Source organism: Podarcis bocagei, assembly GCF_964188305.1.
Source record: "Podarcis bocagei genome assembly, chromosome: 14".
Lineage (NCBI taxonomy): Eukaryota > Metazoa > Chordata > Lepidosauria > Squamata > Lacertidae > Podarcis > Podarcis bocagei.
Genome location: NC_138139.1, coordinates 13,995,754 through 14,009,903, shown reverse-complemented (window position 1 = coordinate 14,009,903; position 14,150 = coordinate 13,995,754). Strand labels below are relative to the sequence as shown.

Here is a 14,150-nt window from a genome sequence, read left to right as displayed (position 1 = left end):
AACCTGCAATTTTTGCCTGTTAGTTCTAAGAAAACAATATTGTTTTATACCTGGAAAAATACGGTATTTTTAATCTTGCTTATCAATAATGGTATTATCAGTGACAATACTCTCCAAGTATTGTCTGCCAAGCAGAAATAGGTTGCTCAAAGCACCTGTGGAATTTACCAAAGTTGCTATCTCGCCTGCTCTGCATGAGAAATCCTCTACTTTCTGCTTTTCAGCTCATTGATTGAGAGAGGTAATAGCTGCACTTCCAGCCTGCACTTGGACAGATCACAGTTCATGAGCTCTGCTCTCATCTCTCAGAAATCCCATCCTGTCGTATAATTATTTTATACAATAGTGAAGAATTATGCAGATATCCTTAAATCATTCAAACTTTAAAGCTACAAGGGAATCTTTTGAGTAGCCAAACCTTGGAGAAACCTTTCTGTGATATATATTGTCCACAGACAGCTTTCCAGGTCATGTGGCCAGCATGACGTGTGTGTGTGTGTGTGTGTGTATGTGTATATGTATATATATAAGTGCTCACTCTCTTTATTGAAGTGCTCACTCTCTTTTTGTCGTAACTTCAGATGGCTGGAATGGCCCTTGTAATTTGCTGCTCTAAAACAGTTGTCAATCAGATTAGTCCAGAAAAGGGTGGACTTTTAAGACCTCTTACTGGTTTTCCTGCAGGCCTGAGAAGAAAATAATATGTGCTGCTGGCAAACTTGCTACAATGGCTAAAATATTAGAAACACCTGTTCGTAACGCATCCCAGAGCAAAGTTACCCACTCAGGTACAGTAACGTGAAGAATGCCTATCTCCTGGTTATTTTATACATGTCATTTGCTTATGTAGTGAGAGAAGATGATGTTTGCTTGTGTGGCTTATAGTACCCTCAGTTGGGCCTTCTGTATATGTGAAGCACTTTAAACTCATTGAAGGAATTATTTTAAAATAATGTTTATTGATTTTTGAGGATACAGCTGTAAAAACTTAATAAGATGTAAAACATCTTCGATGTTAAAAAATAAATCTGGACCGATGGGTCAGAGTTTACATCAAAATCAAATCAGATCAGAAGCCATTATTGGCAGCAACGTTGATTGGGGAAGGGGATAGTCCGAGAGTCTGTCAGGGGAGGCAAATACCCGCCCCCAATAGTCATGCACAAGTTGTTGGAGGTTTCTATAATACACTGTTGTTGGTTATAAAAAAACAATTCCTCCAAAACAATTACATTGCTTGGTTTTAATTTCTTTTTACTTTCCATTCCACCTTCTGTAGCCCAGTCTGAAAATTCCAAGCTGCTCTCTGAGGTTGAGAAACCTCAAAGAAATTATATGCAACAACCCTCGCCAACCCTAGTAGAAAACCAAGTTCATGTCAAAAAACCCAGTAACCCAGCTACCCAGAAACGTATACCTTGTAGCTTACGACAGCAGCTCGATGCTGAAACCCACTCAGTTGCAAATTCCCATACCCAACTTGGTGGGAGAGCTTTTAAACAGCTGGATGATGCATCACTTGGTGCTGTATCGGTGGTGGCATTCAATGAAGCCGAAAACGTAGACAAAGGTCAGTGCCATGCAGTCAGTGATGCTGCGTTCCAGAATCGTTCCTCACGGATTTCTCAAGCAAAGCTCCAAAACATTCATCCAACTAGTGGAACAGGCGATAGCTCTGACTCCAGAGCAGCTTGTGTAAGATTTAAGAACCTAAATGAAAGACCAGTTGTTACAGAACTTGGATGCACTCAGTCTTCTAGGCATCAGAAGTCAACTTCTCAGAAAACTCAAGTCTTTGACATTCAGGAAACTCCAGAACGGGATGAAGGATGCTCTTCTGATTGGAGCTTGGTCAGTGAGACTTTACACATGGATGTGTCTCTGTATCCTCTTCAGAAAGCACATTCCAGTGCACCAGGAGAATCCCACCCCAAGGAAGATAGTTCTGGTTTTTGTCTACAACCTGGTGGCCACAAAGACAAGACAGGTGTTACAAAGAGCCGAGACATGGGCTGCAATGAAAGCCATCTGGCTATGAATACTAGCTGTGTACCATCTTTGAAAGTGAGCAAATTAAGCCCTGCCGATCCCTATCTGAGTGGTGCAATGTGTTCAACAGCTGGGAAAAGCTATAGCCTTCTGAATTCAAGGAAACAGACACAAGATGTTTTGGCTTTTCAACAAGATAGTGGCTTTGACAGCCCACAAATCAACTTTGATTAAGCATCATGGACTCTCTGGACAGTCTCACAAAAGAGATACTTAAAAATATTTAAATGAAAGCTGTGGAGGAAGCCTGTTGTGACAGTCTTGTGAGTGTTTTTTCCCAATTCTTAACTTTCCCTTTTCGACTGTTACATGAACAGACCGATCATAAATATTTATGCAGGTTTGGGATATGTCTTAGCTATCTGTCTTAGACTGTGTATAGTGTGTGTGTGTGTGTGTGTGTGTGTGTGTGTGTGTGTGTGTGTTGTGTTTTGCATATGAAATTATCTATTTTTATACCTCAAGATTAGTGTGCAGTACAGTGCAAACTTTTTTAATTTATATGGCAATAAAACTGACACTTTGTGATCCGTATGCACAATTGTCATAGAACTTTCTTCAAAGTTGGGGGTACCTTTCATTTATTTAGTACATTCATCACCCTGAGAGAGAGCTGGCAGACATAAGAATTCCAGGGCAGTCTTCCAGCCGGCCAGTAGCCAGACCCAAACCCACTTAGCTTCAGCAAAGTTAACTATGTTATGCACCTTCAGACCATGCCTTGTATGTGTGAAATGCCAGGACATGGAATCTTAAACATTTCCTTTCAAATATGGAATGTAAAAAACACACCTGACATTAGCAAACTCCAATACCTAGAGGCACACGAGTGCTATTGGGTTTCTCCTTCCAGAAACAGCACTGCTATGATCTGCATGGAGGAAACTTCCTCAGGAAGCAGATCCTGGCCATCAATTAAGCATTGAGGAGATGCCCAAAGTTCTTGTGATGAGATTTCATTTACGGTATACCTAAGGTCCAGTTTATGTGTCCATGTTTTTGTCACAAAATGCCCAGCAGTCAGCACCAAGCTGCTTTATCATATAAACAACAGTATGCTTAATGAGAAGGCAATGTGTTTAGTTAGCTGGTTTGCACAGAACATTAAACCATTGGGTTTGGTTGTGTTTTTTTTTTTAAAAACTGGTTTAATGTGACTATGAGTGTGGTGGTGCACAATATACAGTGCTTGCTTTGCTCCTTTCCTACTCCTACTTATGCCGTACCAGTGGGAAACAAGGCAAAAACAAGTAGTATGCTAAGGGAAAAACCTGGGCTTATTGCTTGGAGAGAAATGAACCACAAGCTCAAGTTCAAGCATCACAATAAGCTTGTTTCCCAGTGACTCAGCAGAAGCAGGGGAAGAGCACAGCATTAACTACATGCACCAGCACACTGCTAATTTGTGCTAAACCATAGTTCATTTTAAATATGTTATATTATCAGGTGCTAAGTGCCTCTAGCCGGACGCGTGTGGCGCTGTGGCTTAAACCACAAATCCTAGGACTTGCCGATCAGAAGGTCAGCGGTTCGAATCCCCGCGACGGGGTGAGCTCCTGTTGCTTGGTCCCAGCTCCTGCCCACCTAGCAGTTCGAAAGCACGTCAAAGTGCAAGTAGATAAATGAGTACCGCTCCGGCGGGAAGGTAAAGGGCATTTCCATGCGCTGCTCTGGTTTGCCAGAAGCGGCTTAGTCATGCTGGCCACATGACTCGGAAGCTGTACGCCGGCTCCCTCGGCCAATAAAGCGAGATGAGCGCCACAACCCCAGAGTTGGCAACGACTGGACCTAATGGTTAGGGGTCCCTTTACCTTTAAGTGCCTCTAGCATCATATCAAAAACCTTTTGAATGGGACTTTTTCTTCCAGGTGTTTTTCACAGAACAGTAATTTTTGTGTTTCATCTCACAAAATGCCACTTTCCAGGTACTGGCTTTCTAAACTTCCAGCATGAAATAAGTGGCATAGAAACCTATTTTATGTGTGCCTTTAAGCAAATTTTATCACTCAGTGTTGTTTGCCCAGTGTTGCAATGAGGACTACCATTGAAGTTTGTGGTGTGAAGTGTGTAGTTAAGGATCCCGAAATTATGGTGTATATGAGCTTTTCTCCTGCCATGCAGAGAAGGAAGAGCCAATGAACTAGTCTGTGTCAGTTGTTGACATTCCTCTGTAACTATAATGGAAAAGAATCTGCAATAACCCTCATCAAATTCCTAAGCAGCAGAATGGTTTCTTGAACAGAAGTTGACACACAACCAGTCTTAAGGAGGAAACTATGTTAAAAAGGTCTAAACCAGTTTCTAGGTTCCATGGTACAGATGTACCTGTAGAAATTAGTCACATCCGGTTATTACAGGTATATGTTTGATTTCTCCAGTAAGAGGAGCAATGCTGCCATTATTCAATCAGTGTTTCTTTTTTATATTAAAAAACCCCAACTGCAGTTCTCTCTCAATCGTTTGGTGCTACTAAAGCCACTAACTGGTGTAAATACAGTTTGTTCAGTTAAACTAAAATGTGTGAGGTTTTAAAAAAATGTTCATGGTTTAATGGCACTCTGCTCCCACCTAGTGGATTCTTTGAAACATAATTCCTGAAAGCATTTGAACAGTACAAGTAAGTGATGACGCGTAACCAGTTTCAAGATTTGAATGCTGCAGGAAAAGGAAATAATCTGGGGCACCATCCATCACATCACATGTGTCTGCAACTCCATCTGACTTTTCCACAGCCCCTTTGCTGTTGTGAGAGAAAAGGTGTGTATTTAAGGACTCTGTATATAGGAAGCATTTGCCTACAAAATACCCCCCAATGCCCCTTTCCATCAGGTACATTACAAAACATGGCATGCCTCCAAGCAATTTGCCATTCCTTTTTTATATCTGTTTTTAAAGAAAATCTGTATCCTGCCTTTCCGTGATAAACAGTGTTCAATGCAGCTTCCTGTATTAATAAAAACAATTCAGTGTAGAACAATGCATTAAAAACCATAAAAATGCAACAGAGTCAGACACACAAACTTATATCTTCAGTTAGGAGCCAACCTAAATACAGTGGTGCCTCGCAAGACGAAAATAATCCGTTCCATGAATCTCTTCGTCTAGCGGTTTTTTCGTCTTGCGAAGCAACCCTATTAGCGGATTAGCGCTATTAGCGGATTAGCGGCTATTAAAGGCTTAGCGGCTAAAAGGCTATTAGCGGATTAGCGGCTTAGAAAAGGGGGGGAAGCGGGGAAAATCTGAACACTCGCAAGACGTTTTCGTCTTGCGAAGCAAGCCCATAGGGAAAATCGTCTTGCGAAGCAGCTCAAAAACTGAAAACCCTTTCGTCTAGCGGGTTTTCCGTCTTGCGAGGCATTCGTCTTGCGGGGCACCACTGTAAAGCTTGCCCTAACTGTAGAAAATAGAGAGCAAGGGGGTCAAATAAACCCCCAGGAAAGGGGAGTTTGGCAACTAGGGTGTGACCACAGAGGAGGTCCTCTTATGCATCTTAGCTAGTTTTGGAACAGTCATTATTGAGTCTGAGAAGGGCCTCGCCATCAGATACTAGGGAGAAGGCACAAATGGTATGGGAGGAGGTAGTGCTTTATATCATTTAGGCCTTTTATAGGTTATCACAACACTTTGAAACCCTCCCAGAAAGGTACTGGCATTCCAGAGCCACCATGGGAACATAAATTTATGTGGTGCAGGATACAGTGGTGCCTCGCAAGACGAAAATAATCTGTTCCGTGAGTCTCTTCGTCTTGCGAAGCAACCCTATTAGCAGATTAGCGCTATTAGCGGCTATTAAAGGCTTAGCGGCTTAGCGGCTAAAAGACTATTAGCGGCTTAGAAAAAGGGGGGGAGCGAAAAAAATCGCAAGACTCGCAAAACGTTTTCGTCTTTCGAAGCAAGCCCATAGGGAAATTCGTCTTGCGAAGTGCATCGAAAAACGGAAAACCCTTTCGTCTAGCGGGTTTTTCGTCTTGCGAGGCATTCGTCTTGCGGGGCACCACTGTATAAAGTTTGTAATATGCAAGATTCCCAGCAGAAAGTGGCCACTCTCCATCTCACCCTTGTGCATTCGTACTTCTGTTTCTGTAAATTGTATGGCCTTTCTTCAAGCTTCTTTCCGTACCCCGTGGCTCCCTATTCAAAAGTATTGTCCTTTAACTGCAGCTTCCATTTCTGTGGAGGAAGCCACCATTATTGGATGCTGTTGGAAGGACTTTGCTGTAACCCACAACCTTCTGGTGATGTCTTCAACTGAACTCCTTCCTTACTGTTGTCCTTATAGCCAAGAAAGCCTTCCTTTTAGCTGTTGCCCTTGCCCAATTGATATGGTGCTCCCACAGCAGTCTGGGTCATGTGATTCCTCTGGTAATAGTTACTCTCTTGCATGATGCTCTAGGCACACTGTCAAGGAATTGATGTTGAAGCCTTTAAAACCCCACTCAGCAACTACTTTAGTAATTTAGAGAAGATGAATGACCTCCCAGCAAGTGCCATCATCAATGCTGCCACTCCTATTATGGGCTGGCAACCAAATCAGAGGGGCCTGATTTGGTTTTGGGTCCTACAGTTGCTGATTCTTACTTGGCATGGATTTAGAGCAGTGTGGGAGCTACTAGAGTTGAGGGTACATTTAAAGGGGTCTTAAGGAAGTGTCTGCGGACAGCACTGGCTCCCGGCCTATAGAGTGAGATGAGCGCACAACCCCAGAGTCTGTCAAGACTGGCAGGGGTACCTTTACCTTTAAGATGAGAACTAGCATATATCAACACATGGAAAATCGAAAACTGCTAATGCTGTTTGTTTACTTCATTGAGTCTAAAATCTACCCATTTTAGGTTTCCTTTTTCATAGCTTTACTCTTGAGAATCAAGAATTGGTCCAAAGAGCCTTGTGTAAAGAGATCACCGCGTAAAACTGCTATACATGTGACAGCATAGAAGCTGTTTTCTCTGGTGTACCTTTTGTGCAGGAAAGTCAGTCTGCGGAGCGAAGCATTAGATGCGTCTAGCGGTTATAGCTAATCAGGTGTATTGTTTGCATTCTGGGCATGAATTCTTTATCACCCAGTTAGTGGAATCTGAGGCCATGCTCCACAAACATTTTGCTGGTTCACCTGAAGAAAAATGGCTGGAAGTGGGGAAGGGCTGCAGAGAGAAAGAGGCAGGTGAGCGAAGGGGTAAACAGCACCCCCAACCTGAGAGAGGGTGTGTCAGGAGGAAGATGAAATAATATTGATTTATATAGATTAGTAATTTTGTATTAATGTAACTTATGTATATGTAACTATTTTTGGTAATACAGTGGTACCTCAGGTTAAGTACTTAATTCGTTCTGGATGTCTGTACTAAACCTGAAACTGTTCTTAACCTGAAGCACCACTTTAGCTAATGGGGCCTCCCGCTGCAGCTGTGCGATTTCTGTTCTCATCCTGAAGCAAAGTTCTTAACCTGAAGCACTATTTCTGGGTTAGTGGTGTCTGTAACCTGAAGCGTATGTAACCTGAGGTACCACTGTATTTTGTTTAAGTTGTGTGTTGTTCAGTTTTTTTGTACGCTGCTTAGAGTTATTTTAATATTAAGCACTATAGAAATTCAATAATCGATAATCAATTTCTCCTACAAATGTGCCTTTCTCCATCACCACTTTGCCTGACTCTTCGCTGTTGAACATGTAGGATGGTATTCATGTAAGTTTTTCTCTGACTGGATTTGTTGAAACTAATGAGCACAACTTAAGTTTGGTCCCTTATTTTCAGAGGAGCTCCTCCAGAACTTAGCTGAATACCAGCTGCAGTTCCTCCCTCAACTTCTGTTAGTTTTAAAAATAAAATGTGTTTCTAGTCCCTCGTGTGTTATGTAATAAGGAGATTAAATGTATGCATAGTTAATTGATAAAAGTTTTAAGGTTGCTGTCTTCTAGCTAGATCTGCTCTTCTTAGCTTTAATTCTTCTGGTTGTGATTGAATGTTTTTCTCCCATGTTGAGAAGCTGCAGCCTCTGGCCATTTGCCACCTTTCCTGTTATTGCATGGTTCCTTTCATGAACCACATAGAAGTTGAGTGGGAGTAGAGCAGGTGCTCTGGTTTGCTGCAACCTCATGAGGAACACAAAGTAAATCTGCTCTTCCAAGCTACAGAAGACTTAACACTTATTCAGAAGTGTGTGTGGAGGTCTGCAGCCTTAGAGCATTTATCAGTAATTGGAAGTCTCAGTGGGTAAGAAGGGCCCTTTCTCAGCCCCACATTCAGAGATGGGTAACCTGTAGCCCTCCAGATGTTTCTGGACTCCCAACTCCCAGAATCTTTTACCATTGACCATACTGGTAAGTGCTGATGGGAATTGGAGTCCAGTAGTCAAGAATCATGGAAGTTGAAGTCCAGGAATCAGGAGGGCTGCAGGTTCCTCATCTCTGCCTTAATTGGTCATATTCAAGGCCCTTTCTCTTCCTTCCCCCACACAATACTCTTAACATAAAAATCCAGCATGGAGATGGTAGGGTAGAGTTTACCTCTGAGGACATTTAGACCAATATTGTGGCAGGGTATGTTTCCCATTGCATATTTCAAGTGCTGGTTGCTGTAATTCTTCCCCATGCCAAATTATAATAATATTATTGAGTCATTTAGTCGTGTCCGACTCTTCGTGACCCCATGGACGAGAGCACACCAGGCACTTCTGTCTTCCACTGCCTCCCACAGTTTGGTCAAACTCATGCTGGTAGCTTCAAGAACACTGTCCAACCATCTCGTCCTCTGTCGTCCCCTTCTCCTTGGCCCCTCCATCTTTCCCAACATGCTTTTCCAGGGAGTCTTCTCTTCTCATGAGGTGGCCAAAGTATTGGAGCTTCAGGATCTGTCCTTCCAGTGAGCACTGAGGACTCCTTAAGAATGGATAGGTTTGATCTTCTTGCAGTCCATGGGACTCTCAAGAGTCTCCTCCAAGCACCATAATTCAAAAGCATAAATTCTTCGGCGATCAGCCTTCTTTATGGTCCAGCTCTCACTTCTATACATCACTACTGGGAAAACCATAGCTTTAACTATATGGACCTTAAATTATAATATATTGATGTCTAATAGGGAAAGCTCTTGCAGATGAAGCACAACTTCCAAAGCTATGAATTGGTTTGGAAGGCACATAAAATGGAACATGACCCTTCATATTGGAGGTGATAACATTTGAACGTTGCACCATGGAGAGTCTCTGCTCCAGAACCGCTTTTTATTGTTGTAACTACAGTGGTGCCTCGCAAGACGAAAAGAATCCATTCTGTGATTCTCTTAGTCTAGCGGTTTTTTCGTCTTGCAAAGCAAGCCCATTGAAGGATTAGCGGATTAGCGCTATTAGCGGCTTTTAGCGGCTTATCTGCTGATCGGATCAGCTGATAAGCGGCTTAGCGGCTTAGAAAAAGGGGGGGAAGGGGAAAAAACCCGCAGGAACTCGCAAGACATTGTCGTCTTGCAAAGCAAGCCCATAGGAAATTCGTTTTGCGAAGCACCTCCAAAACGGAAAACTCTTTCGTCTAGCGAGTTTTCCATCTTAGAATCATAGAATCATAGAATCCTAGAGTTGGAAGAGACCACAAGGGCCATCGAGTCCAACCCCCTGCCAAGCAGGAAACACCATCAGAGCACTCCTGACATATGGTTGTCAAGCCTCTGCTTAAAGACCTCCAAAGAAGGAGACTCCACCACACTCCTTGGCAGCAAATTCCACTGTCGAACAGCTCTTACTGTCAGGAAGTTCTTCCTAATGTTTAGGTGGAATCTTCTTTCTTGTAGTTTGGATCCATTGCTCCGTGTCCGCTTCTCTGGAGCAGCAGAAAACAACCTTTCTCCCTCCTCTATGTGACATCCTTTTATATATTTGAACATGGCTATCATATCACCCCTTAACCTCCTCTTCTCCAGGCTAAACATGCCCAGCTCCCTTAGCCGTTCCTCATAAGGCATCGTTTTCAGGCCTTTGACCATTTTGGTTGCCCTCCTCTGGACACGTTCCAGTTTGTCAGTGTCCTTCTTGAATTGTGGTGCCCAGAACTGGACACAGTACTCCAGGTGTGGTCTGACCAGAGCAGAATACAGTGGCACTATTACTTCCCTTGATCTAGATGCTATACTCCTATTGATGCATCCCAGAATTGCATTGGCTTTTTTAGCTGCCGCATCACACTGTTGGCTCATGTCAAGTTTGTGGTCAACCAAGACTCCTAGATCCTTTTCACATGTACTGCTCTCAAGCCAGGTGTCACCCATCTTGTATTTGTGCCTCTCATTTTTTTTGCCCAAGTGCAATACTTTACATTTCTCCCTGTTAAAATTCATTTTGTTTGTTTTTGCCCAGTTCTCTAATCTGTCAAGGTCGTTTTGAAGTGTGATCCTGTCCTCTGGAGTGTTAGCCACCCCTCCCAGTTTGGTGTCATCTGCAAATTTGATCAGGATGCCCTTGAGTCCATCATCCAAGTCGTTGATAAAGATGTTGAATAAGACCGGGCCCAAGACAGAACCCTGTGGCACCCCACTAGTCACTCTTCTCCAGGATGAAGAGGAACCATTGATGAGCACCCTTTGGGTTCGGTCAGTCAGCCAGTTACAAATCCACTGAGTGGTAGCATAGTCAAGACCGCATTTTACCAGCTTCTTTACAAGAATATCATGGGGCACCTTGTCAAATGCCTTGCTGAAATCAAGGTAGGCTACATCCACTGCGTTCCCTTCATCTACCAGGCTTGTAATTCTGTCAAAAAACGAGATCAGGTTAGTCTGACATGACTTATTTTTCAGAAATCCATGCTGACTATTGGTGATCACAGCATTCCTTTCTAGGTGCTCACAGACTGTTTGCTTAATGATCTGCTCCAGAATCTTCCCTGCTATTGATGTCAGACTGACTGGGCGGTAATTATTTGGGTCCTCTCTTTTCCCCTTTTTGAAAATAGGGACAACATTTGCCCTCCTCCAGTCTGCCGGGACTTCGCCTGTTCTCCAGGAATTCTCAAAGATGACTGCCAGTGGTTCTGAGATCACATCTGCCAGTTCTTTTAATACTCTTGGATGCAGTTCATCTGGCCCTGGAGACTTGAATACATCTAAACTAGCCAAATATTCTTGTACTGTCTCCTTAGTTATTCTGGGCTGTGTTTCCTTTGCTGAATCATTTGCTCCAAATTCTTCAGGTTGGGCATTGTTTTCTTTATCGGAGAAGACTGAGGCAAAGAAGGCATTGAGGAGTTCAGCCCTTTCTGTGTCCCCTGTTTGCATTTCACCATCTTCTCCTCTGAGTGACCCCACTGTTTCTTTGTTCTTCCTTTTGCTACGAACATACCCATAAAAGCCTTTTTTGTTGCTTTTAACCTCTCTAGCAAGCCTGAGTTCATTCTGTGCTTTAGCTTTTCTGACTTTGTGTCTACACGTGCTTGCGAGGCATTCGTCTTGCGGGGCACCACTGTACTAGAATGAAAAGAAATCTCCATGTGATCAGTCCACACCGGGTTGTAAATGAAGGTTTACATCAACTATTGCCACTGCAAAAAATGCCACCTTGGACACGTGGAGGTTGGGGGGGGTGTCTATAGCCTATGAAGTGGTCTTCCACAGGAACGTGTTTTGAAATGATTTGTTGTTGTTTAGTTGTTTAGTCGTGTCCGACTCTTCGTGATCCCATGGACCAGAGCACGCCAGGCACTTCTTTGAAACGATATGTGTTGACAAAAATTGTTTGTCAGCTCTATTACACATGACCTATAGAACTGGAGCAATACAACTCACAAAAAAATGTTCACGTGCATGGAATGGAGTGGACGTGAACAAGAGCTGTTCCCAGAGCGAGGTGGGTCCATTGTAATTCCTATCCTCCGAGACCATGGATATTACTTAAGCTGCATCAGTACGACACTCCCTTTGAACTGAAACATCTCATTAGCAGGGGACTGATTGGGGCAGAGGCGAGAGACAGCAACGCCTATTCCCAAAACTGACATGTTTTCAGGAATGTGAGCTTTGATTCTGCAGCTGCCGCTCCTCCAATCATCAAGGGGTTTTGCAAGAATGAAACCGAAGGAACTCCCGAGTTCATAGCTCCAACTTGGCTGACCCACATTTTATTTGTACATCATTGGGGGGGGGGGGAAGAATTCCAGATTGCTCAGTGCACCAACCCAGCAACAAGCAATTTATCCCAAGGTACGGCACAAACTCAACAGTTGTCTTGCTCTGAAAGATATGGGCACTGTGATTTGTGTATGCCAGTGCAAATTTTAAATAAATGGTTGACTTGGAATACAGACATTACTTTTATGTATGATCATGCGGTGGTAATTGAGGAAAGGGAATCTGAATTATCTCGATTATTCAAAATGATCAGATTTGAACTCAGAGAAATCAAAATTGGTGGGGGGTAATTGCTTGTCTTTCAGGAAAATGTCACTCACAGCAAAAGCAATGAGTCTTAAGGAACATTAAAAAATTGCTAGTCTTTTTGAGTTGCCTCAGTTTTCACTTTTGCTGCCACATGACTGCTTCTATGAAAATTAGTAACAGCAAATACGCAGTGGAAGCAGACCAAAAATCTTTTACATAAAAGAGGAAGTACATGCTCCTTGCCTAGACGTCTCCAGTATAAATGGGCTTATTGGGATTAGCTTTGTGGGATAGCAGATAGATTTTTGGATTTAATGTGGGGTGACCTAGCTTCAAATTCCTGATCTTATTAAGCTTAGGGCCGTACCACACAGGATGAAGAAGATCCAGGGCTGGCTCTACTGACTTTTTGTTTTAACTTCTGAAAATCACTGCAGAGGGCTCAGAATTTGACTGGTTACAAGCTCCAGAGTTCCCTGGGAACAGGGGTTGATTGATAACCCACTCTGGAAACAGACGCTCTGAGAGGGAAATGGGGGTATCCTAACAACCTCCAGCACCCTTAAGATATTGGAGTTCTCTGGATTATTTGAGGAAAGCCACAGAGATTTAAAGTGGTATGATACAGCTTTATGTGTATACTGTAGTGCAGATGGAGCCTTTTCCTTCACAAAAGGATTAGACAACAATAGTTTGTCTTAGTCATGAACTCATAACAGTGGCTAAGATTAGTGTAGACTTGAGCTTTGAACTTACTTCATTTTAGACTTTTATTGAAACATGGTTGGGCTATGCATATGCATGCACCTCCACGGACACCCCACCCGCTTTCATTAGGCTGTTTTGGGAGTACAACTCCCATCGCCCCTAGCTAACAGGACCAGTGGTCAGGGATGATGGGAATTGTAGTCCCAAAACAGCTGGAGGGCCAAGTTTGGCCATGCCTGCATTAGGGAATAAATATCTGTACTAGCTTGAGGCTCACATCTTTTTTCATGTACCTTCTGCAGCTGGTGCCTTCTGTTTTAAACTTGAAACGCTTGCCAAAAACATTCCTATGCTACCAAGCGTAGACAGGCAGTTAAGAAAACACAGTTCCATAATAGTTTATGGCTTCTTATTTTAATTTTAAAGTGGTTTTATTGACTACAGATGTTGTAAACTACTTGAAGTTTTTTAATGGTATAGTGGTATTATATTTTTTTCTAAATAAATATTAAAAAACCAGCATATTTTAAAGCTAGCTATCATTTTATATCACAAGTTAAAATTGTAACAACACACAGCAAATCAATACAAATCCAGTACAGCTACCAGCTGTGATAAATATCTCCACTTAGAAGGCTTGAGAGAGGAAGGTCTTCAGCAGGTGCTGGAAAGACAATAGATTTAACAGAGACACTGGAGAGCCACTGCTACCGGATTACAGGAAAGTGCTGTGCTGGGAGGATGGATGATCCAGCCTGATAGAAGACCACGTCCTATTTTAGGCATTGCCATCATGACCTGCTGTGTCTGATGACTGCCCACCTGGCAGGTAAGGTCTAATGTGGAAATTTTCCCTTTAAAATCTTGGACAGAGAGACAATGTCAATACAGTTTCTCCCATGCTAACCCCTGTAATGAGCTAGAGTTCAGGTGCATTACATAGCAGGTAAAGAATGAGGTGAACCGCCAGCTGGAGGAGGGACAGGTCAAAAGCAGATTTAAAGTATAGCTGGGCTAAAACCAAGCTTGGCTTGCATTC

At 42.9% G+C, this 14,150-nt stretch overlaps 1 protein-coding gene across 4 annotated transcripts in view; it reads left to right on the top strand.

The window, feature by feature from the left end:
- Window positions 1-2,583, top strand: part of CEP152 (centrosomal protein 152) — a 54,235-nt gene extending 51,652 nt beyond the window's left edge. For all 4 annotated transcript variants that reach the window (XM_081169976.1, XM_081169975.1, XM_081169977.1 and 1 more), the window contains 2 exons: window positions 685-788; window positions 1,280-2,583. In XM_081169976.1, coding sequence (XP_081026102.1) covers window positions 685-788; window positions 1,280-2,223 — 1,048 coding nt within the window. In that variant the 3' untranslated portion in view covers window positions 2,224-2,583. The remainder of the gene's footprint in view (window positions 1-684; window positions 789-1,279) is intronic.
- Window positions 2,584-14,150: the final 11,567 nt, after the last annotated feature.